The sequence below is a fragment of the Crinia signifera genome, chromosome 8 (genome assembly GCF_055691185.1).
Source record: "Crinia signifera chromosome 8, ASM5569118v1, whole genome shotgun sequence".
In the NCBI taxonomy this organism is placed as follows: Eukaryota; Metazoa; Chordata; class Amphibia; order Anura; family Myobatrachidae; genus Crinia; species Crinia signifera.
Genome location: NC_139224.1, coordinates 168,853,468 through 168,878,494, shown reverse-complemented (window position 1 = coordinate 168,878,494; position 25,027 = coordinate 168,853,468). Strand labels below are relative to the sequence as shown.

The 25,027-nt window shown below is 46.8% G+C and overlaps 1 protein-coding gene across 10 annotated transcripts in view; it reads right to left on the bottom strand.

The window, feature by feature from the left end:
- The window catches only part of LRRC7 (leucine rich repeat containing 7), a 281,010-nt gene that overhangs the window by 80,998 nt on the left and 174,985 nt on the right, over positions 1-25,027 (bottom strand). For 8 of the 10 annotated variants that reach the window (XM_083157731.1, XM_083157733.1, XM_083157728.1 and 5 more), the window contains 7 exons: positions 22,646-22,702; positions 13,933-13,996; positions 13,275-13,349; positions 9,551-9,695; positions 7,457-7,529; positions 2,150-2,279; positions 336-451 (listed from right to left, as the gene is read on the bottom strand). In XM_083157731.1, coding sequence (XP_083013857.1) covers positions 336-451; positions 2,150-2,279; positions 7,457-7,529; positions 9,551-9,695; positions 13,275-13,349; positions 13,933-13,996; positions 22,646-22,702 — 660 coding nt within the window. Of the gene's footprint in view, positions 1-335; positions 452-2,149; positions 2,280-7,456; positions 7,530-9,550; positions 9,696-13,274; positions 13,350-13,932; positions 13,997-22,645; positions 22,703-25,027 lie in introns of those variants that run through there. The other 2 variants (XM_083157736.1, XM_083157737.1) reach the window with 2 other exon arrangements.

Here is a 25,027-nt window from a genome sequence, read left to right as displayed (position 1 = left end):
TTTGTACAAATTTCCCAACACCCAATCAAAGCTGCTATTACATTCCACACACTTGTTGGAAGGCAGACCATGGAAAGCAGTGTGAAAGGGGTAGACACGGGAAATTCCCGGGCCTGAGGTGCAGTGTGAAGGGGGTCTGTTGAGCTGACAAGCTCTGTGCCCCCCCAAAAATCCGGCAAGAAAAACCTGGGATTTTGCAGGGGCGGCAATGAGAACATGGTATTAGATTACAGTGTTAAATAAATGTTTCCAAATTTAACTCCAGTTCTAATGGGCAAGCTTTACTGTCCCTCCAGTATTGTCCAATGACATCACCGCTGCTAGAATTAACATACCTGTTGTCGCTTAAATTCAACACTCTCAGCTTTTGCATCTGGCCAATTTCTTCAGGGAGAAACTCCAATTTGTTCGACCGAAGAGACATCACTGTGACATTCTTGCAATTCCCGATCTAATATAAAATAAAACAAAATGACTGGCATCAGCCCTTCTCGAGGACGAATGACTTTACAGGAAGGGTAGTAAGATAGGTAGAGAATTGTCTTAAAACTGAAGTGGCAGACAGAACCTCCACTTGTCCTCTTTTAATAGTTCAATCACCTATTATCTACACATCTGCCACCCTGCAGAACAGGGTACTGTATACACTTCTCATCCCTACAGATACTAAGATCATTTGTGCATGTTTTATTCTTCCTTAAAGAAAAACAAATGAATCAGTGTGTACTTTTATTAACTTGCTTAGATTGTAAACTCCTTTTATCTTAACCTTAACCTTGGAAGATCCATTAAGGATGGGGGGCAACGGTACTTATGTAGTAGATGGGCGCCCACTAAACAATTTGCTTAGTGGGCTATTATGCGTAGGAAAATCGCATTGCATCGCATGGGCCATTTTAAGGGCCATGCGATGCGATGCGATTTTACTACTGTATGTAATTTATTCACTGCTCTCTTAGCCCTGGGGGATCGCATCGCACCTCCCGCAAAATTGCATTCGATCGCATGCGATTTTATAGGGTGTACGATGCCATTACATTAGCTATACAATAATATCATTGTATGACATTGTATGACATACAATGAGGTTTTAGGCACCCCCCACCCCCACCCCACGCCACCCCGAAGCATGGCGAACGCTGACGGAACGCGTCCTCTGACCTTTTCAAACCCCTACTATCCATGTCGGCGTGGAGTTGATTCTATATAGTGTGGCGAGTGCAGCGAGCCACCGAGCCTGAAGCGTGGCGAACACAGCGAGCCCCGAGAGGGGACGCGGAATACATGTAAAGTAATCTGCGTCCGCTCGCCAAGCTTCGGGCTCGGTGACTCACTGCGCTCGCCACACTATATAAAATCAACTCCACGCCGACGTGTATAGTAGGGGTATGAAATGGTCGGAGGACGCGTTCCACCGCCACCGCTCACCGCGCTTCGGGGTGACGTGGATAGTGGGGGGGGGTTTGCCTAAAACCTCATTGTATATCATACAATGATATTATTGTATAGCTAATGTCATGGCAATCGTACACCATATAAAATCGCATGCAATTTTGCGGGAGGTGCGATGCGATCCCCCAGGGCTAAGAGAGCAGTGAAAAAATTACATAGGAAAATCGAATCGCATCGTACGGTCCTTAAAATGGCCCATTTTCCTAATTTACAGTACGTATGCAAATTGGGCGCCCATCTACTACATAATTTCACCTCCAAAGGAAGATTTCGGTAGGGCCGGGGTGACAATACTCTGCTTTTCTATTGATGTTCAATGGTTTTAAACCACTGGTTAGAACCTACTGATTATTAAATTGACTGATTATTAAGTCAGATTGAGTTGATTTGTGAATTCTCAGACCAGGTCCATCATAAGACTGCACCACCAATGTACCAGTTACTATAACCATCAGACCATCGATGGCTGGTAATTATCGATGATCGATGCAAGAGTTGGGCATATTGGGGTTGTTTCGTGGTGGATACAGATTAAGATCATGGATGGTCCGATATCTGCACTCTCATTTAATAATATGACTTTTTGGGGGTGAAATGAGATTATTTCAATGAGATAAAGGCGTAGATACGGAATCTTCATTCGGTCCTTATGAATTTACAATCTATAAGGTTATTAATAGTATATAATACTACTCACTTCCCGAGGCAGCTCTGTCAGGAAGTTCTCATCCACGGCCAATGTGCGGAGACCGTGCAAGTAACCGATGGTTGGAGGCAGATTCTCCAATTCATTACAACTGCAATCAAACTCTTCTAATAAAGATAAACTGAAATATTAGAAGAAGATATATTCAGCAAAACCCAAAGCAATACTTTCTTATCAACATGTATGACCGGGACGCACAATACAGGCGGGCAACATACAAACAAGATTTTACTAATTCTCCTTATTGCAATGGGAAGCGGTGGTTCAGTAAGGCAATGAGGCCTACAGAAGGTTGCACAATGGATCATGAGATATTACTGAGAAGTGGGTGAGACAACACAAGAGTCTCCTGTGGCCAACCGCTCCAGAGAATAATAAGTGGGGAGAGATGAGGCCCCCTGGTGGCTAGGAGGTGAAGTGACAGCGTTGTGTACCATGGGATGAATTAGGAATGGTCCTGTAAATCATTGTTCCTTTTTGATGCCATATATTTTATAGATGCTTTAATGACAGTTGTCTCGCCACACTGTATGATATATCAATGTAAATGTTCTGATAATGGTCTGTAATGTTTACATGTTGCCCTTCTCCGGAGACTGCTCCAATACTCAGACTGGAGTCTACTTCCCACAAATAGAAGTCAGTCTTTGTAGTGATGGTTCCTCAGCCGCGGCCTCTCACACTCCATGTAAGGTACATCACAGACTGCCAGGAGGGAATAACCACGTCCTGCCATCTTGTTGTGACAAAATGACATGTAAATTGTGCACTATCGCCAGTAACAGTCCCTGTGATAAGAAGCGGTCTCTGTGTGCTTCTATTCACAAAGTGACAGGCGCCCCCGCGATGTGCTTGCATCAGTGCCGTGACACATGTACGGTCTCGTTGACCACGCATGCGCGGCAGACAGTCACTGGAATGCTTTGGTAAATCTGGCAGCATCAAATCTCCCATAGAATCCTAGAGGGGTTTCGAATGTAGCCGAAAATGGAACGGCTAGGCTAATACGCCTCCTTCAGACATTTAGGTGATTCTAAATATTTGTGGTAACCCACTGTTTTTGGGAATAAGCAGCAAAAATGTTTGATAAATGCTCTTGCTGCCCCTCTCTGCTTCTCTCTCGCCCCCTCCTCTGCTCTTCTCTCCCCCTCCTCTGCTTCTCTCTCCCCCTCCTCTGCTCTTCTCCCCCCCGCTTCTCTCTTACTCCTCTGCTTCTCTCTCCCTCCCCCTCTTTTTCTCTCTCTCTCTCCCCCTCTGCTCCTCTCTCCCCCTCCTTTGCTTCTCTCTCCCCCTCCTCAGCTTCTCTCTCCCCCTCCTCAGCTTCTCTCTCCCCCTCCTCAGCTTCTCTCTCCCCCTCCTCTGCTTCTCACTCTCCCCTCATCTGCTTATCTCTCCCCCCTCTGCTTTACCCCCTCCCCATGCTTCTCTCTCCCCCCTCTGCTCCTCTCCCCCCCATCCTCTGCTTCTCTCTCCCCCCTCTGCTCCTCTCTCCCCCTCCACTGCTTCTCTCTCCCCCCTCTGCTTCTCACTCTCTCCTCATCTGCTTATCTCTCCCACCTCTGTTTCTCTCTCACTCATCTGCTTCTCTCTCATGATGCTTGCTGTGGGAACTATACTTCTGTATATTACAGGTAGAGAGTCTGCTACCCGCTCAGCAAGTCCATAGTCCATAATACCACAGCCTGAGGACACTTTTATATTGGTCCCCACAGCCATGACATTAACTCTGGCAGCCTGGTGCTGTCGCCAAGACCCCTGGGTGGTGGGTGCCAAGTTGAAATTAGAAAGAAAGTTGAAAGAAATTCGAATATATCATGTTTGGCCGTGGAACTAAAAGTTTCAGCAAGCTTCCCATGCATACTTGGGAAACCACAAGTACCAGCATGCTGGACATTACGCATTCACACTCATATTTACCTATCCTGACACGTGGGCATTGGGTCCACTTGTCCAATAGAAATCCATTAGGAGAACTATTAAAAAACTCACCTATATCCAGTGGAGATGGATCCTCTTCATTCCATGTAGGCATCCATGGGTTAAAGAAAACAAAACGCAAACAACCTGGTCCATCTGAACTGAAGGGAACCCATGTGTATACAGTCCCTGGATGACTTCTGTCACTCTGTCCTCAAGGACCCCCAACAGTGCACGTTTTCCAGGTGTCCACACAGACTCACAGGTGAAATAATTAGCTCCACCTGTGATCTTTTAAAATGTGTCAGCGAGTAGTGAGAACACCTGTGCACCTGCCACGTGACCTGAGGACCGAGATTGAGAAACACTGACTTAGAGGACCCAGCAGCCAATCAGGGAGTGTAAAATTTGCAGCGCTCCCCTGATTGGCTGACCTCCGCTGACCTCACTCAAAGCCGAACACAGTGTATAGAAGAAATCGCCATTAAAACTGTATGTGAGAACTTTGAAGTTAGCTAAACTACAAAGTTCAATTAGGTCAAGTATGTGGTCTGACCTAATAGACCTTGTGGTGAAGCCATGTTCTGGGTGGCAGCGGCTGCGTGTTCTGGGTGGCAGCGGCTGTGACGTCACGTAGCCACAACGGCCATCCCACTGAGCAGGCCGGACCAGCCTACTTTGCCTTGACTGCTCCCACGAAACGCTGCAGCCCGAGTCCCGACCCACATTACATTCTGACATGTAGCGACGGGTTACTTTGTGGCTGAATACCTTCTGCAGCCTCTTGCTCCATATACCTCTCTGTATATTACACACTATACTTTTAGTATAGTAAATAAGTATTTAGCCACGAGGAATACTCTGTTTGTCACGGTGATAACTACATTACGGCCCTTTTAACATTTTCATAGTCCTAAATAATCTCAGAGACACCACTAAGAGGAACAGAACAGAATCCAGATAACAACCGGCACAAAGACATAATAAGCTCATAAACAAATAATAAAAGAAGAGAGAGGAAACTGCATTATGCCTATCTCCGGAGTATACTGTATACGGAATGTGCTTTGGGCTCTCGGTTATGAATATAACAGGCCAAAATTCCGCAGCTTAACATAAAAATACAATAAGAAGAAATGTGAAGTCGCCGGGAAGCTTAGACGCGCTTTCTGTGGGTAATACGCTGCTCAGATCGTGGCTGAATGGAAGAGATGGGGATGTTTGGATGACGGATTTGTGCTGTGTTCTCTCTGGTCCTTAGATGCTTGACTTAGGGTCCGATTCAGATCTGATTGCTGCTGTGCAAATTTGCTGATCATCGATACACCACGCATGCATGTAGACCACAATTTGGATGTGTGCCGTCTGCTAGCCAGGGAATCCTGCTACTTTTTTCCTTCGCTAGCCGCTAGCAAGGTGATTGACAGAAAGTAGGCGTCTGGGGTAACCAGCCGTTTAGTGGGAGTGCTAATAAAACCGCAGACGCAGAGCAGTTTTCATGAAAAACGTCTCTAATCCCTTTCATTTGCAATTTTTTAGTAACAAGATCACATTTCCTATATTTATAATGGGAAATGCGATCTACCCAAATTTACTAAAAAAAGCGTTATTATCTTATCAACGTGTAAAATAAAATATGTATAAAAATAAAATAAATCATACTCGCCTCCCAAAGGTCCGGTGAGCGCTGCTCCGGTGAGTGTTGCTGGTTTCCGGGGCTTCCTGCTGCCCTGTGACCTTGGTGCAGTAAAGTGATGCTGCGAAGCGCCTGCTCACTTTACAGGGGTGCCGGAAAGTTTCCCAACAGTCGTTACCCCGATGTCGGGATCCCGATTGTCAAACCCCCGACACTCGGGGTCCAGGTGGCCACCGGCTATTCTCCCTCGTGGGGGTCCACGACCCCCATAGAGGGAGAATAGAATAGGTGGCAAGTGCAGCGAGCCAACAAGGGGCTTGGTTGCGCTTGTCCCACTGTCTGAGTCCGGACAGTTGGGATCCTGATGTCGGGATAATGACTGTCGGGACCATATACCACACCCCTTTACAGCAGCGGGGTCCAGCACTGTTGGAGCCTATTCCTGGGGGTTTGTGAGTATGAATCAGCGATGAGGAACGGGTGCCAGCGGCGGTAGCGCCAATGTCGATGACAATGTCGATGGCAGCACAGCATCGGGGTATTTCTCATGAAAAATACCCCAAAATCGCTGCTGTAACCTATCGCAGGGGCAGAGCTTTATTCAGTATAACCTGCCCTCCTGGAATGGCTAGGAGGTTCCAAAAACAGGATCCCCCTCCCGGCCCCCTGGAAGGGTAGGCAAACCTCCCACATTCAGCTGGCTCCGTCTGCAGCCCCCTCCCTTTACTGCACCTCTGCCCACTATGTCCCTTCTAGTCATGCGCATTCTGGAATCAATATTATAATCAGGGGCCTCACACCTAAATTACTTAAAAAGCAGAACGTCTGAGAACCGTCTACAACCCAACACCAATGGTGTCCGCCTTTTGAAATGGATGCAAATCTTTCTGCTTAAAAGGAAGTGCCTCACACCTCCAAAATACATATTCCATAAAAAACATTTTTTTAAAACAGTACAACACAAAACACTCCAGACATTCCTTCATCCGCTAAAAAGTCACTGCATCACAACCCCATTACACTAGATAATAATGCCTCACAGGTCCAGCGCCACTGGAGGGCGGTACTGAGCCGCCGAGACTAGGAAGCCGGAAGAAAGCTGCAGCAGCCGCCAAGTACGGGACACCCAGCCAATTCAACCAAGCAGGGAGCAGGTGAGTACACACACAGGGCCGTGTACACCAGACACTCGGCACCCATTGCAGATCATTATTCCGTAGCCTCTGCATGGTATATTAAGTTATTCAAATAATCCAAATGATCATTTTTTTACAATTCTATAATTCCTAGATGATGTCTCATCCTCTCATTTGCATTAACACTTTAAACGCCAACATCTGTTTCAGATGTGCAAAATATCCTTTGTTATATGAATTCAAATAAAAAATGTTGTGTAACAAAAGATTATATTTCCTACATAAGGTGACATTACAGGTCACTATGGTGGATAACAATGTCGGCTGGGCAATTTTAACACCGATTTAGACAAATTTACTAGGCACTCAAAGGGTTAAACAAGAAGATGAGTGGGTTGACCGGTAAAAAAGAAAAAATGAACTAACAATCTGGGTCATTGTTAGTTCATCAAATATGACAGTTATTATACATGGCGCTCTGCAACGGAACCAGGAAACCGTAATTCAATGGAACCTTAAAGTTTGTGACTGAATTGCGACTCTTTGTAGACACCTCAGACTAGATGAGGACAGTGCACAGAAACACAACCACCGCAAATTCATACTCACTTTCCAAGCGTATTTGGTAGTGCTACAAGTTGATTGTCATCTATTTTCAGAGTTGTGAGTTTTTTCAGCAAACCTGATGGGGGAAAATAAAAAAAAGTTCTGTAGTATAAGATAAATGGCAGCGCAGGCGGCAGCACTGGGTTATAAGGTGATGTGATGATGTAATGACGTCAGTCGACTGGGCTCATCGGGAGTTGGCATCTACCATTGGCCGTCGGGGGGTGGAGCGGTCATGTGGTATGATGTGTAGGAATATGTCACAGCTGTTACACACATTGGGGTAAATTTACTAAGACGGGAGTTTTATTGAAGCTGGGATGTTGCCCGTAGCAACCTATAAGTTTCTAGTTTTTATTTACAGCGCAAATGGAAAGTATTCACAGCGCTTCACTTTTCCACATTTCGTTATGTTACAGACTTATTTCAAAATGGAATAAGTTATTTTTTCCCCTCAAACTTCTACACACAATACCCCATCATGACAACATGAAAAACATTTTGGGGAGATTTTTGCAATTAAAAAAAAATTAAATAAATAAAAACTACGAAATCACACGTACATAAGTATTCACAGCCTTTGCTCAATTTTTGGCAGCAATTTACAGCCGTATGTCTTTTTGAATATGATGCCACAAGCTTGGCACACCTATCTTTGGGCAGTTGGACCCATTCCTATCTGCGGAACCTTTCTAGTTCTGTTTTCGGATATGGATCATTAGGTCTACAAGAAGTTGGTCGACAAGCATTGGGTCGACACCATTAGGTCGACATGCAGAAAGGTCGACATGGGTCTAAGTGACACCATGAGAGAACCCATGTCCCCCGGAGACGTCTCTAGACACTTTCATGAGAAACCGACATGGCTTAGGTTGACACCTGAAATATGTCGGCATGGCTAAGGTTGACCGGGTCGGAATGTCGAAATGTATTATTTCTGACGCTCGGATAAGCTCCTTGTTAATTAGGTATGGCTGCAGAACCTCCCGAGACACCGGTGAGTGTTTTGTAACGCCTGTGGACAGACGTGACGCCAGCACCCTGATGTAGAACAAATATGTAGAACCGGGGACGACTATATACTCTGATTGCTGGCGTGCATATAACACGGAACAGCTGGAGCAGGCAGGGTACCACCATGCACGGGCAAATCACCGGTATAATTTTGGTGATCCGGTGACTGGGGTTCACACGCAAAACATTGAACGCCTTTGGGGATTGTGTAAGCCATTAGGTCGACTACTATTGGTCAATACACCAAAAAAGTCGACACCCATTGGTTCAACATAGACAAAAAGTCAGCTCAACCAAAAGGTCGACATGAGGTTTTTTGGTGCCTATGTCAACAAATGTCGACATGAACACCATATAAGTTTACCGCGTCCCCTATCATGGCTCGATTTGCTTGCTATTACAGTCCTTTTCTTGAAAAAACGCATGTAGATCTGTTTTCATCTCGACCATTTCAATGTCAAACTTTTTCTTGGCCTGTCGACCTACAAATCGCACCGCAAATAAAACGTCAATATCGTCTGTAGGTTCTAAGGCTCTACAGCAGGCATTCCCAACCACGGTCCTCAAGGCACACCAACAGTGCAGGTTTTGTAGATATCCAGGCTTGAGCACAGGTGACTTAATTAGTATCTGAGGGATTCTGATTAATCCATCTGTGCTGAAGCCTGGATATCACTACATCCTGCACTGTTGGTGTGCCTTGAGGACCGTGGTTGGGAAAGCCTGGTCTACAGGCTGTAGTGGAGCAGAGACATCGCCCCCTGATACATGAGGACTTAGAATCTATACAAGAAAACATAAAAGAATATTGTCAGAGCTCGGCCGTTACACTTCATTAAGTGCTGTGTGATCATCTCATCCCCAGATCACCCCCCCCCCCCTCCTGCGCTCATAGTGCCCCCCATCGGAATATGTACTGCCATCCGTCCTCGGAGAGTCCATGCCTGCTCCCACTGCCCAGAGCACAGTCATGTCACACAGCTCCATCATGCTCAGTGTTTCATCTCCGGAGCGGGGTGTCAGATTGACAAATCGTATTAGTCATGAGGATGAGAAGATGTCACTTCATTATCTTGTCCTTACCTATGGAGTCAGGCAAGTGTTGCAATAAATTGGAGGAGAGTAAGAGATCTTCCAGGGACTCGCAGCCCGACGCGTCCATGTCAATGCTCTCGATCCGGTTCTTGGACATGTCCAGGTAGATGAGCTGTTTCAGTTTTCCTATAGACTTGTTACATACAGAGAACTTCTTTAGCCGGCTACATGCACACACGGTTCATGCAGATTCAGAGTTACAAGCCAAGCAAACAAAGCCCCACACAACTGGGTAGTACCATGCTGCGCTGCAGGTGGGGAAGATGTAACAGGGCAGAGAGATAGATTTGGGTGTTCAAACGGAAATCTACATTGCAGTGAAAAAACACCGCTGTCTAACATCTGTGGGCTACATGCAAAAGCAGACAGTATTTATCCTGCACAGAAAAAATATAACCCACCCATTGCTTTATTGGCAATGCAGCATGGTTTTGTCCAGTTGGGAGCTTTTTTGCCTTGTTTACAACTCTGAATAAGGCTCTCTGTCCTCTCTCTCTCTCTCACATACAGTCATATATAGACCCCTTTCCCCCGCCCACCGCCGCTGCCGATTCCCCTCAGTAACATGCGAGGGGATGTGTAACGAAAACACCTCCGCTGCGAGCGCCTGGACGACGAAGGGTCAGGCGGCTGACGTCATGTGACCATTTGGCCGTCAGTGCGCTATATAAATAATTGGTAACGATAATAACAGTATTCAAACAATTGAATCACCCCCTGAATCTGAAGGACGCTATTTATGTAAGTTTACACCGTGGAACGGTTATATTGTAACGGCTGCTAAATATAATATAGTAGCTGGGATGTACTAAATACATAATACAATAATAGTAATAATACATCATAATACATTATACCATAGTGACCGGGATATACAGTTATATACTGATACCATAGTGACCGGGATATACAGTTATATACTGATACCACAGTGACCGGGATATACAGTTATATACTGATACCACAGTGACCGGGATATACAGTTATATACTGATACCATAGTGACCGGGATATACAGTTATATACTGATACCACAGTGACCGGGATATACAGTTATTTACTGATACCATAGTGACCGGGATATACAGTTATATACTGATACCACAGTGACCGGGATATACAGTTATATACTGATACCACAGTGACCGGGATATACAGTTATTTACTGATACCATAGTGACCGGGATATACAGTTATATACTGATACCACAGTGACCGGGATATACAGTTATATACTGATACCATAGTGACCGGGATATACAGTTATATACTGATACCACAGTGACTGGGATATACAGTTAGGTACTTGTGTATTTTGGCGGCGCCCATCGCATCGCATACCATAACACATACGATGGTATGCGATGCGACGCGATATCGTACGATAGAGCACGATGGCATACAATTTTGAAATTGTATGCCATTGTACATGGCATACGATGCCATACGATGCGATGCGATGCGATTAAACATTGTATAAGCACCCTAATGGGTGCTTATACTATGTTAAGCACCCAAATGGGTGCTTACAATGTTAAATGCACCCCCACGCCACCCCCCACTATAAACGTGAACCCGAAGCGTGGCGAGCGCAGCGAGCCCGCGAGGGGCGGCGGTACGCGTCCTACGACCTTTTCATACCCCCACTATCCACGTCGGCGTGGAGTTGAGAATAGAATAGTGTGGCGAGCGCAGCGAGCCACCGAGCCCGAAGCGTGGCGAGCGCAGCGAGCCCCGCGAGGGGACGCGGATACCTTCACAGGTAAACGCGTCCCCTCGCGGGCTTCACAGGTGTCCGCGTCGCCACGGACACCTGTGAAGCCCGCGAGGGGACGCGTATAACTGTGAAGGTATCCGCGTCCCCTCGCGGGGCTCGCTGCGCTCGCCACGCTTCGGGCTCGGTGGCTCGCTGCGCTCGCCACACTATTCTATTCTCAACTCCACGCCGACGTGGATAGTGGGGGTATGAAAAGGTCGTAGGACGCGTACCGCCGCCCCTCGCGGGCTCGCTGCGCTCGCCACGCTTCGGGTTCACGTTTATAGTGGGGGGTGGCGTGGGGGTGCATTTAACATTGTAAGCACCCATTTGGGTGCTCAAAAGCACCCTTTAGGGTGCTTATACGATTTTTGGTCGTATAGGGGGTCAAAATCGCGTCGCATCGCATCGCATGCCATCGGGTGCATGGCATGCGATGCGATGCGATCTGTTCGTCGTACGACGGACATCGGGGGCGCCGCCAAAATACACAAGTACCTACAGTTATTTACTGATACCATAGTGACCGGGATATACAGTTATTTACTGATACCACAGTGACCGGGATATACAGTTATATACTGATACCACAGTGACCGGGATATACAGTTATTTACTGATACCATAGTGACCGGGATATACAGTTATATACTGATACCACAGTGACCGGGATATACAGTTATATACTGATACCATAGTGACCGGGATATACAGTTATATACTGATACCACAGGCCTTTGCTATGTAGAACCTAATCTGCCTGTATTTTATAATGAGAATTTGGTCTCCTGTTCATTCAACAGTTTTTTTTCAGTAAACCTCTTTATGGGCAAAGCAAAAAAGCACACAACGTGCTGCACTGCAGGTGGGGCAGATGACACATGTGCAGAGAGAGAGTTTGTTGAGTTATTTGTTTCTATGCAGGGTAAACACTGCCTGCTTTATTTTTACACTGCAATTTAGATTTTATTCTGCACATGTTTACATCTGCCTCGCCTGCAGCACAGCATTGACTTGTCAATTCGCATGATTTTTTTTGCTTTGCTAAAAAAACTGAATCAGGCCCTATGTGCGCGGCTGTCTGTTTCCTGGAAAGGGAACAATCCTGTAAACACCCCTTGAAGGTGGGACAACGGAACAGACAGTCGCTCACAATCATTAACCCATAGTTACCTCCGATCCTGCATTCTGCAGGAGACTCCCTGACATAGCAGCAATCTCCCTCTCTCCCTCATTAGTCTAGCAATCTCCCTCATGTCACCTAGCCCACATTACACTGTTACATCATAGTTACCTCCCCTCCTGCATTCTGCAGGAGACTCCCTGACATAGCAGCAATCTCCCTCACTCCCTCATTAGTCTAGCAATCTCCCTTATGTCACCTAGCCCACATTATACTGTTATAATTTGTTTGGGAAAAAAGGAACGAGAGACGGATACATTTACATTGAATCATCAGCACCATTTCCCATCACTTTACCAAGTATAGTAGCTCTTACTAACTGCTCTGGGGCTCATCTACATTTGGATATAAGCAATTTTAAAAGATTCCTGGTGCCATTTTCACAATCTCTCCATATATAGACCCACACACGTCCTTTGGGAGGAGCATAACATGCCCCCTCAATGAGGCACTTTCCAAAATTCGATTACCAACTATAATCTCCCTGAAACTAGTTTTCAAAAATAGGCAAGTATGCATTAACCTGTCCTTTTACTCAGCACCATCCAGCTTTCACAATGCGGAAATTAGGTCAGGGGGTTAATCTGCTCCTCCATTCAAGATGCAGCGGAAGATTACACTGTAGCGGCTGCTCCTAGCACTGCCCCCCCCTCCCCCTCCTGTGCCTCTTGGGTGCCGACTCCCTGTCCTATTCCGTACACTGGTTTTAAACAATATATCAAGCACTCAGGCCTGTGTAACGTAACCTGCAGAGCACAATGTAAAGTGATTACCCCAGGCAGTGTTTGAAGAGAATTGTTGTCAATCCACAACTCCCTTAAATTCTGTATTTGCTCCAGGCCCTCGGGCTGAAAGAGATTACAAATTTGGGTTATCTCATCTCATAATAATAACACCAGCCAAGGAACACATCAATAATATTAGTGCCCTACGGTGTAAGCCGGATATGTATATTCAGTAAATGCAGAATTGTACAATGGAGACAGCAGAGGATCTGTAAGCATCTACGGTGCATGTAATTCACCAGTGGTTCTCAAACGCGGTCCTCAGGACCCCACCCAGTTCACGTTTTCCAGGTCACCCCGCAGGTGCACTGGTGCATTCATTACTCACTGACAAACTTTAAAAGATCCAGAGGTGCATGCCTTGTGCATGCGATGCGATGCAAGTACAAAAAGTATGTGCAGCACATACTTTTTGTACTGTGCGATAAGGTGACGCGGGAGCCCGCACCTCAAAACACATATCGCACCGCCGGGATCGGAGCGTGTATGGGCACCTTTAGAGCTGCATAACATGCGCCGTGTGGGGTCCCGAGAACCGAGTTTGAAAACCTGTGTGATACACTACAGCGTCATAATTATACCGTGATGGTGTCGCTGATGTTCTCAAAGAATAAAAATCAAAAACCGGCGGCTATTGGCCTCTTACCAACTCACTGAACTCATTATTGCCCAGGTCAAGTCTCTCCAGTTGTGTCAGCTTGCTCATCGACCTGTGAAAGTAGAGACACGGGGGTAAGCCACATTGTATCAGGCAAGACGCCGCCTCTGAACATTGATTTGGCAGGGGGATAAAGCGTTACATTGTGGGTCAAAGGTTAACAACAAACAAATGTTTTCTATATAAATGTGTACAGGCCTCGTCCAGAGGTGGACATATTAAGAGGGGAGGGGGCCCTCCTGCAATCTCCGTACCAGGCCCACAGTACACTGTACACAGTGCAGATGGTTACCCTATTTAGGTCAACAAGGTTAGAATGTCGACACAAGGATTAGGTCGGAAAGACGACAGTCAAAAAGTCGACATGAGTTTTTTCACAATTTTTTTCCAAAATAGGACTTGTTCATACTTTACCATCCCAGTGGACATGGAGGGGATATATAATAATGTACCGAGCGCAGCGAGGCATGGGGATCGGCTCCAGATAATTGTCAACATAGACACAAAAAATGCTAAACCCCACGTCAGCATTTTTCATATTGAACTTTTGCCCGTGTTGACACTTTGTCCATGTCAAGAGAATGCATGTCGATATTCACCCTGTGGACCAATAGTGGTCGACCTAATGGCTGTCGGCCTTTCCACTGTTGCCAGGTCGACCCATACCCCAGAGAGTAAACTCAGGCGGGCCGCAGTACCTGGGAGCCCACCGAGCTGCGTAAAAATACCACCGCAGCCCAAGCGGTAGGAGGGAAAGAACTACTGGACCTCAGCGTGTACATCGCTGCCTGTGAGTGCCAGGCGAGCCTGTGAGTGCTAAACCCCAGTCAACGTGCATGTAATATCGACATATGAAAAGGTTGACGTGAAGTTTTTTTGTGTCGATATCCAAAATCGGAAATTTAAAAAAAAAATCATGTTGACCTTTTCACATTTTAACCATTGCCATGTAGACTATTTGCTCGTGTCGACCTTTTATCAACGCCAACCTTTTGTCAATGTTGTGCATGTCGATCTTTTGGTGTTGACCTTACATCCGGATGCCGGACCTTAGAGTTGCATTCTCTCTCATCCCACCGACGTAGCCCCGATCCCTATAACCCGGCTGCATCTCGTTCAGAGCCAATAAAAGCCCAATCCATTCTCTCTAAAGTGTTTTCCAGCATTACTGACGGAGGCTCTGTCATAGACAGAACTATAATAGTAACTAGGGCCCTTATTCTGGTTCGGGCGGTACGGCCCGCGTGCGGCCGTACCGCCGATGTTTTTACTCTGCACATGCGCAGAGGTGAATCTGCGCATGTGCAGCCCCCTTCGCCGCAGACGTATTTCGTCCGCCGCAAAGGGGGCGTATAGGGGCGTGAGAGGCTTCATGCCCTCATTTCCCTATGTGTACGCCCCGCGTTTCATGGGCGTTCCCATGCAAACGCGGGGCGTATGCATGGTAATGAGGGCATGACGCAACTCATGGGGGCGGAAAGCTGACGTCGCCGGATGTCAGCTTTCAGCCCCCATACAAGCTACCACACGGACGATTGTCCGTGTGGTCTCAGCTTGCGGGAGCTGCCGCGGCGTGCGGACCTGCCTTCGATGGTCGACGACCATCGAATGCAGGGGGCAGCTCCCACCATGGTGGAGGCGTAGCCTCCACCATTTTTATGCGGATCGCCAGCCGTCCGTGTACGGACGGCCGTGGCGATCCGTAGGGTGGGCGGGGATTGGTTTGTGCGGCCGGAGCCCCGTGTGCGGCTCTGGCCGCACCAACCAGAATAAGGGCCCTTATGCGGATCGCCAGCCGTCCGTGTACGGACGGCCGTGGCGATCCGTAGGGTGGGCGGGGATTGGTTTGTGCGGCCGGAGCCCCGTGTGCGGCTCTGGCCGCACCAACCAGAATAAGGGCCTAGATGTATTTACAGAGTAACAAGCCAGGACTATGAGATGCGCCACCGTCTGCGTGAGAAGAAGGGATTCAATGGGCAGAATCATTAGACGACAGAAAATATTTCCCTAGCAAAATAAAGCAAATCAATACGCACTTTAATGCCCAATTACAGAAACACTTGGAGCAGAAAGATGTGAGAGGGGTCATTTATGGGGAGCAGGAGGTTACGTGGGGCAGCGCTGTCTTCAGCCACAATGACAGATATTTATAGTAGGTCTAGAACACAGGTCTTCAACCTGTGGCCCTCCAGATGTTGTGGAACTACATGTCCCAGCATGCCCTGAGGTTTTTTGGCATGCTCTTAAAGGAAAAAAATGTGGCAATGCATGTTGGAACATGTAGTTTCACAACATCTGGAGGGCCACAGGTTGAAGACCCATGGACTCTAGAACAGGCATGTCCAAACTGCGGCCCTCCAGCTGTTGTGAAACAGCATGCCTTGCAATAGTTTTAGAATTCCCTAATAGCAATACTATGGCAAGGCATGCTGGGATGTGTAGTTTCACAACAGCTGGAGGGCCGCAGGTTGGACATGCCTGGTCTAGAAGATCTGTGGTGCTAGGTGACACCGGGAACCATGCACAATACAGTATAGTCTGGTGCCCCACAGCGCCGCTGGGTCGTCAGGCACAAAGTGCCAGCTCTGCGGTTGATGTCAGCTTGCATCGCATCCACTAATTCAGGGTAACCTAAATTCATTCTGCACAGGGTTGGACTGGCCCATAGGGGTACAGGGCTAACCTCTGGTGGGCCCTACTGGGCCTAACCAGGCCACCTGCTAGGTAAGTATTCTAACCCTTTTACCCCATACCTGCAGCCTTGGCCCTCCCCCCACAGCCTAACCTCCTTAGTGCCTAACTCTACCCCCCAAGCAGCCTAACCCTAACCTCCCTTAATGCCTCACCTTAACCCTCCATTCCCCACAGCCTATCCCTATCCATACCCCCTTAGTGCCTAACCCTCTTTTTTAGTTCCTCACCCGCCCATCCCTACAGCCTAACCCCAACCTCCCCTATACTACCTAAACCTACACCCCTGTAGCCTAACCCTAACTAGCTCTGGCAGCCAAGTTTGGGATGCTGGCTAGATGCCAGTGTCGGCATTCTGAGCGGTTTCGGAGGTCTGTCAATGGTCTTCTGACCAGTGTTGGGATCTAGACCTGCCAGCAACGCTGGTATGCCAAGCACATTCCATATATATATGTGTATAGTGTATATATATATATATATATATATATATATATATATATATATAATTTTTTGTATTTAGGGCACTCACCAAATAGTAAAGCAGTATTGACCTTTATTCAAGAGAGCATGGTGTAGCCCACGTTTCGATCCAGCAGGGGACCTTAATCATGGCCGCCAGTATTCTCCAAAGGCAACAGCAGACTCTCTTGAATAAAGTTCGATATTGCTTTACTATTTGGTGAGTGCCCTAAATACAAAAATGGACTCTGTATTAAACCCAATGGATTGAGGAATAATTCCATTGACACCTGTTGGAGCACCCCTGAAGCTGGAATTCTAAACATGAGTGCACTGTTACTCCCTAATATATATATATATATATATATATATATATATATATATATATATATATATATATACATATATATTCTATTATACACCTGTACAATAGAAAACCCATCCTCATTTTTCTGCTAATGCTACGCGTTTCGCTGCATGAGCAGTTCACCTCCTCAGGCAGCATGGCAGTTATTTTACTATTTAATAAATTTGAAGGGTTTAAAGACTAATTTTTTTAAATGTTTTATCCCAACGGTTTTAACGGTCATTCTACAGTAAGTAACTTATTAATGCTGAATCCCCAAAAACTTTCATATTTCCTGTCCGAGCTATTTTCCTAATTTAGAAGAATTTCACACAATTTTGAACATTTCCACTGTACCATATTGTTTTGCATGGTATCCAGATAATGGTTGGACAATGGCCCTTATACTGGTCCAGATGCAACGTTGCGAATTTTGCAGCATTGCGTGTGGACTAAATGCTGCCCGCAGGGATGGCCACCCCCCCACCCCCCTCGTATGCGTGGTTCCCCACATGGCTGTGAGTGGGTGATTTGCATAATCGTGCATTCGCAGCCTTGGGTGCGGGGGAGAAATCATTCAATGGTCGTGACCTTTGACTTTCTCCAGCGCTCGCAGCTCTGAGACACCTCTATGGTGTCTCTGATCTGCAAGCGCCCTGTGGAATCCAATCGGGAGCATAACACATGGAGAGAGCAGCGGCGGCGCAGCAAGACACTTGGGGGCTTATTTTAGATCACTCTTTCTGACATAATCCTTCTTAGATGGACAAAACCATGTGCACTGCAGGTGGGGCAGATGTAACTTGTGCAGAGAGAATTAGATTTGGGTGGGGTTTTTACTTCAAAGTGAGATCTATATTGCAGTGTAAAAATAAAGCTGTCAGTATTTACCCTGCATAGAAACAAAATAACTCACGGAATCGAATTCTTTCTGCACATTTTAAATCTGCCCCCCTGCAGTGCACATGGTTCTGTCCATCTAAGAAGGATTTTGTCAGAAAGAGTGAACTAGAATAAGGCCCTTGGTCCGATGCATATTGAGCGAAGTGGGCTATATGAAGGGGCGAAGGACACTAATTGGGAGTCAACGTACTCTGGTTTTGCCATTGACACCCCACAAAGTTTCATGTCGACCTTTTCTTGTGCCAACATTTCCCGTTTCAACATTTTGCTTCTATCGAAATTATTCCAGTGTGGACATTATGCATGTCGACCTCTTGAGGTTGACCTAGACATTGCCGACAGGCTATACCACGCTCATTTTGCAGATTGCACACAAATCAATGTCAGTATTTTATTTTCCCCCAGACGAGCTCTGTGATCTAACGGTTATTCGCCGTATCAATCCCGCAGAAACGTACGGAGCCCAGGCAGTGTGATCAATAATTCATAGCGAGCCGGCCTTGTTTTCGGCCTCTGCATGGGAATGATACAGAAAAGTCTACAGGAAATAGATCAAAATGTCTTAAATGTGATCAAAAGAGAAAAAGGGTTGAAATGTTCCTAAAAATCTGTCTCCCCGACTGCGGCGGTGGCTTTGCGCAGTAGTGAGCGAGAGTGGCGGGAGTACTGGAGGTCAGAATATTCTGTAACAAAGAGATATGGTACATGAGAGCCAGCGCGCTGTGATCCGCTGTGCAGTCACATTAGGCGGAGGTTCTAAGGAGGAAAACTTCCCAAAGTTTCCGAACATCAAAACATGTTCTTGTAAAAGGCTTCGTGCTTCCAATACTTCCGGAACCTTTTGAAATTATGATTTTTTTTCCTCTCACGGTCTAAAATGCGGGATTTTTGGTAGTTAAATGGTTGAGTTTTTTATTCTTATATTACATAACGCCCTCCCCAGCTGTGAATTGTTCTCAGTTAATGATGCTGCTAGTACAGTAAGAACATCTATTTCTATTTGAAATGCATTTCTCTTCTATTCATATCGCCCGTCAGATGCTCTCTCCTCCACACTCTTTTCATTTGATACTTACTCCTGGAAGCTAAGGGAGACTCCATTGTTTTTGTAAAGTCCCCGCACCCCGGGAAGAGTATGTTCTCCTCCCGCATACTGCCCACTTCCTATCGGAGAGGGCAGAATAAGGAGACAAGCTGCTAAAAATATGGGTCTAAGCAGAGGAGGCGGAGCTAACATTTTTGACTTGTGACATATGGTCCCGCCCCTGCACTAAGGACCCGCAAATCAAGACAGTTTGCTGTGATGGGACGGGCCTTAATGATGTTGCAGCTTGCCCCCCCCCCCCCCCCCCAAAGCACCTGGATTCTCCTCCTCTCAGTCCCATTGAGCATGCGCGGAGTGAGGCGGTGGCCACAGGGGTGCTGGGAAGGATCACATTCGATCATTCTCAGAGCGCAATGTGGACGAAGCCCATAGGCTTCTATAGGATAGCAAAGTACAACGATGCTCAGCATAACCCGGGCTGGGTATGGGTCGACACCTGAAATAGGTCGACATGAGAAAGGTTTACAGGGTCTGAAGATCGATATATGGATTAGATTGACAATGTGAAGGTCAACATTCAAATGGTCTACATTTGAATGTCGACATCGTGCTTCGGACGCGGTGCCTCACTGCGCTCGAAACACTATGTTATCCTTGCACCGCACCCTAGTGGATGAAATACCAACTTTCGGATCATGCCGGCTAAACAAAACCGTGAAAAACTCATGTCGACCTTCCCACCGATGACCTAATGCTTGTGTCCACATTCAGACCATGTCGACCTTACCCATGTCAACCTATTTCAGATGTGGACATAAGGCCTGTCGACCGTCACTGGTTGACCCAATGCATGTGGACCTTACTAATGACCGTATACCCCCCAGGCTATAGTACACCCCACCAGAATGTGAAGCAATCCCATGATATACTGGGAGTTGTAGTGCCCCACCATTCCAGCTGGGCGCCGCACACAGATTGCTGCGTACAGGAGAGAACGGACAGACCTGTCGCATGTAAGCCGTAGCAGGACACAATTCCAGCCCTCTGGGGTCACTTACACCTTTGTAAAGGAAATGTATAATAAAGGAATGACAGCGGAATCACGCGCAGCAATGTGTTATTCTGAGCGCGAGGCAAATAACTTGACTTTTGCTGTAGAACCTGTTGCTATGGAGACTTTCCAGCTGATGGGAGCTCGCACACTGGAATCTCAAGATCTGTCACATTGACAATACAAATATCTCAGCTGCAATCCCATGTCATATAGGCCGATACTATGCACTGGGATAAGAACAGAATACGTTCTGTACATTGTGGATTTGTACAAACACAGGACTAGCTGGAGAGAGTACAATGCACCGCCTATGTGCGCCCAGCAGGGCATTTCAGATACCGAAATACCGGCATTGCACAATGGGGGCGTGGCCACAAAGACACATTCCCGTTAGCCACGCCCTCACACTGACATCCTCTGGCCGCCCCTCCCCCATCCCGCTATGTCAGTGGTCCCGGTGCCTCACTTAACTGGCTGCCAGGCAGTAGGCAACCCTGGTTTGAGCACATGAGCGAATATGCGTATCAGGCCCAATGCGTGTTTCGGGGTACTCAGAAACCCCCCCCTGTGTGCGCTACAGGGGAAGAAACATCTCCTTCTGGTGTGACCACACCCACTGCATAGCATGGCCACTCCCCCCTGGAGGACTTTCTATGTATGTAGGAATAATATAACTGCAGTATAAGTGCTTCCCCTTGGCCATTGCCCAAAGTTTCCTTTCATTCTGCTAGAATAGGTTGCACGCATGAATATTTAGCTTGTAGACTGTAGAGGGTGCAGAACAGTGATGACAATGACAATTCCCAGCACTAAAGCTAAATAACGTCTGTAGGAGAACACGGCAATCACAGATCGATCGCGTTTCCTCTCCCTGCAGAGTTAGGCTACATCGTGTTCTGAGATCCTGCAACAAAGAGCCCAGTCCAACTTTCTAATCTCCCCAATTGCACACTGATAAATGAGTCTAATAACACTCCAGGAGTGGGAGAAGCATTTTAATCTAATTAATCTTCCAGCGGGTCAAACTGTAAATAGAATATCCTCGAACAGGAATGGGAAATTGATTAGATGCCTGGGCTGCAGCATGTCCATCAAGTGGATGACTAATAACGGGGCTGCCTGCAAGGTCACCCCACCGCATCGGTCTGACAACCGGCTGCTTTTTAAATCCCTCATTCAGCAACACTTACGGCTCTTGCATTAAGGACTCCGGCCTAACGTAAAATGAGTGTGTTATTTATTTTTAATTAGTGGAGAGCGCAACTGCGCAGACTCTATATTGCTCCTCCAGGGAGGCTTCATACCGGGTGACAAGATGGCCACCGATCTAAAAAATGTGCATGTGACTGTGTTAGAGCACCACCACAGTGACCTGGCAGATACTGTAATCACCTTGCATCATGTTACCAGTGATGTTGCATCACTAGTGTTCATAGACATTCATCAGCTGCTCAAGTTACCAGTGGATATAACAGTGAGTACGGCTGTAGTGACGGAAAAGGGGGTGTGACCTATGCCAAAGGGGTCGTGGCCCCGCGGGGATGCCGAAGCCGCAGGCCGCGCCCCCATTATCCCTCACTACGGGGGAATGACAAGCGCTGTGTATGATGCTGACCATGCCCCCAGCTCCTCTGCCTCTCTGAATAGACATGCGCACAGCATCTGCTCCCCGCTCTGCAGCACCGGGCAGAGGGGACGCCCAACTGCCCACCACCACGCGACACTGTCGGCCCCAGGTGAGATGCAGGAACGTCCCAAAAAAGGGGATGGTCTGCGAAAAAGCGGCAAAGTTGGGAGGTACCAGCCCACTGTTACCCTAGTCCATTGACAACAAGAATGCTCCATTATAAGGTGTGTGTGAGGTGCTGTGTTACGTCCGATGTATATACACAGCTAATAGGAAATGGAACGGTCAGTAATCTTGTGTTAAGTATCAGTTAAAACATTGCTTCATAACCTCAAACAGTGAGAAGTGGTTCATTTATATAGAAGCAGCTATTTCTGTACCATCCCGATACTTCCCAGACTCGCTACTAATTAGGCTCATTATGCACATAAAGAACATCTTCATCACCATTCCAGCAGGTCTTATACGAGGATAACGGGCACAGAATAATACCTGGAAACGCAGTTACTGGCTATCAGTAAGACAAACAGCGGCGAGCTGACGAATAACAATAACCGGTAACAAACAGCCACTTACTTTGGTAACGTTTTCAAATGATTTTCTCTTAATTCTAATATCCGCAATTTGCTGAGCCTGAGGATGACACAAAAAGGAGACATTGACATTGTGCTGTCATTATAGGTGTATGTGAACGTTACAGGTGAGAGATGTGCGGTTTCAGATTTACTCGGATCTCAAAGCGGGATCTTATTGGCTATTGGTTGTCAGTAGCGCACACAGGGGGGGTTTCTGAGTACCCAGAAACCCCCCCAGGAGTCTAAGGGATATAGGCTGAAAGCTGAGGATCCCCTCTTTCCATGGGTACAAGAATTTTAAAAATCGGCCTTTGGGAACTGGAGATATCTGACTTCAAAGCAGTGGTCCCCATCCAAGCCTGTTAATTGTTCTTTCCAGTCAGATATTTCAGATTCTGTCTCACTTAGAGTTTTTCTGAGGATATATTCCAAAAGCTGGGACTTCCCCCGTTTGATGGACACTAGTAGCTTGTCTCTATTGTTCCCAGAACCAGAGATATCAGCCTTCCAGCAGCTGGTTACTGCTCCAGCTCTACACACCTGGTATGTAGTTTTATATTCTTGTTGGCGGATTGCTCTGCCTCCTGAACTCTGATCCCCTAGTCCCTAATACCATTTGGTAGGTGGGATCCTCTAGTTTTTTATTCCATTAAAATTTAAGAAATCTATTTTTGGAAACTGGAGATATCTGCAGTCAAGCAAGCTGTCCTTGCACCAGAAAATTATGAATAATAAGCCCACTCCACTATACACCCCTCCTCTGCATATTAAACATCCTCTACCACCCTGGAAGTTATGTATCAGGGCCCCTTCATTCAGCCCAATGCCCCCTTTTCCCACCATCTGTGCAGTAAAGGGGAAATTAGTGGAAATAACTGATCCAGGCCCTACATGCTGAGCGGTTGATATAATACCCCCTGCCACCCGGGGGACATCAAAGCTTCCCCCACATATATGTATATATATGTGGGTGTGGGTGTGTATGTATGTATGTATGTATGTATGTATGTATATGTATATATATATATATTTTTTTTTTAATTATTATTATTTATATACATTTGGTCTATCTAAAATACTTTAACTGACCCGGCATATACTGAGTCACCTAAGTGTCCATCTCCGTGCTTTGCTCCACCCCTCTGGAAACCCCCTTCTGAAAATCCTGCGTTTGCCACTGGTTGTCACATGCTTTGGATAGCCAATAAGAAAAGTTTGGATATATCCAGACTTGCACTAATTTGGCGGTAACTGATTATATAAATCTGAACCCGCCCATGTCTAGTAAGGTCGTCAAACAAATTGGGAGGATTTTATTTATATAGAAATGAAACCAAATATTCCTACTCACCAACGGAAACTCAACAGGACAATGACTTTAGGCTAAAGTTATCAAACCATATTTGCAGCTAAATCCCCCGAAAACACCAGTTTTCAGGGTTTAGCCGCAAATATTAAGTATCCCCTAAATGTATCAAAGGGGGACCACAGCAGGAATCTCCGATCCCTGCTGCGATCCCCCCCCCTGCACCGCCGCGGGCCGCATCCCCCATAGGTTTCTCGGGCAGCCCGGCTTCGCATCCCTGGGACTATCGCCATTCTGATATGGCGATAGCCCATTGCAGCATATGGCTGCGGGATCGCACTGCCGAGCGGGGCAGTGCGGTCACAGGGGTCAGCGGGGGTCAGCGCATAACCGCGCATGCGCAGACCCCCCAGCTTCCGGGTCAGGGCTTCGCAGGGACGGGCTCCGCCCTGTCCCTGCGCCCTTCTAATAATACATCCCTGCGGTATCACATGATACCGCAATGCGATGCCCGGCGATGTCACCACATTGATAAATGCGCCCCTAAGTCACCATAGGACGTTATTTGCCTGACACAGTGACATCGTGAAAATATAGTAATTGCACAGAAAGAAAAAAATATGGCGTCTGCCGGCATCGCAGGTCTAAGTGCCGCGTACTGAAGATTCAGCAACAGATCGTCATTGGAACCATGATGACTATGACCATCGCAACGATGGTCATAGTCATCACCCATCTACTCAGAATGTGGGGGAGATGTACTAAGGCTTGTAGTGATAAAGTGGATTGTGATAAAGTAGCAGCCCATTTGCTCCTAACTGACATGTGACATACTAGGTTTGAAAATGGCAGTTGGGGGGCTGGTTAGTTGGTAGTTTCATTGTGAACGATAAAACTCTGCGTACGATAAACGGTGATCCAGCCAATTTACTCCTAACCATTGTATATTCAGCCCCTAACTGCCATCTGTTGGGTTTGAAAAAGGACATTTTGGAGCTGATTGGTTTTAACTTTATCTCTATCCATTTTATCCCTCTTCAGGACTTAGTACATCTGGAGTGACCATCGGCTATCGTT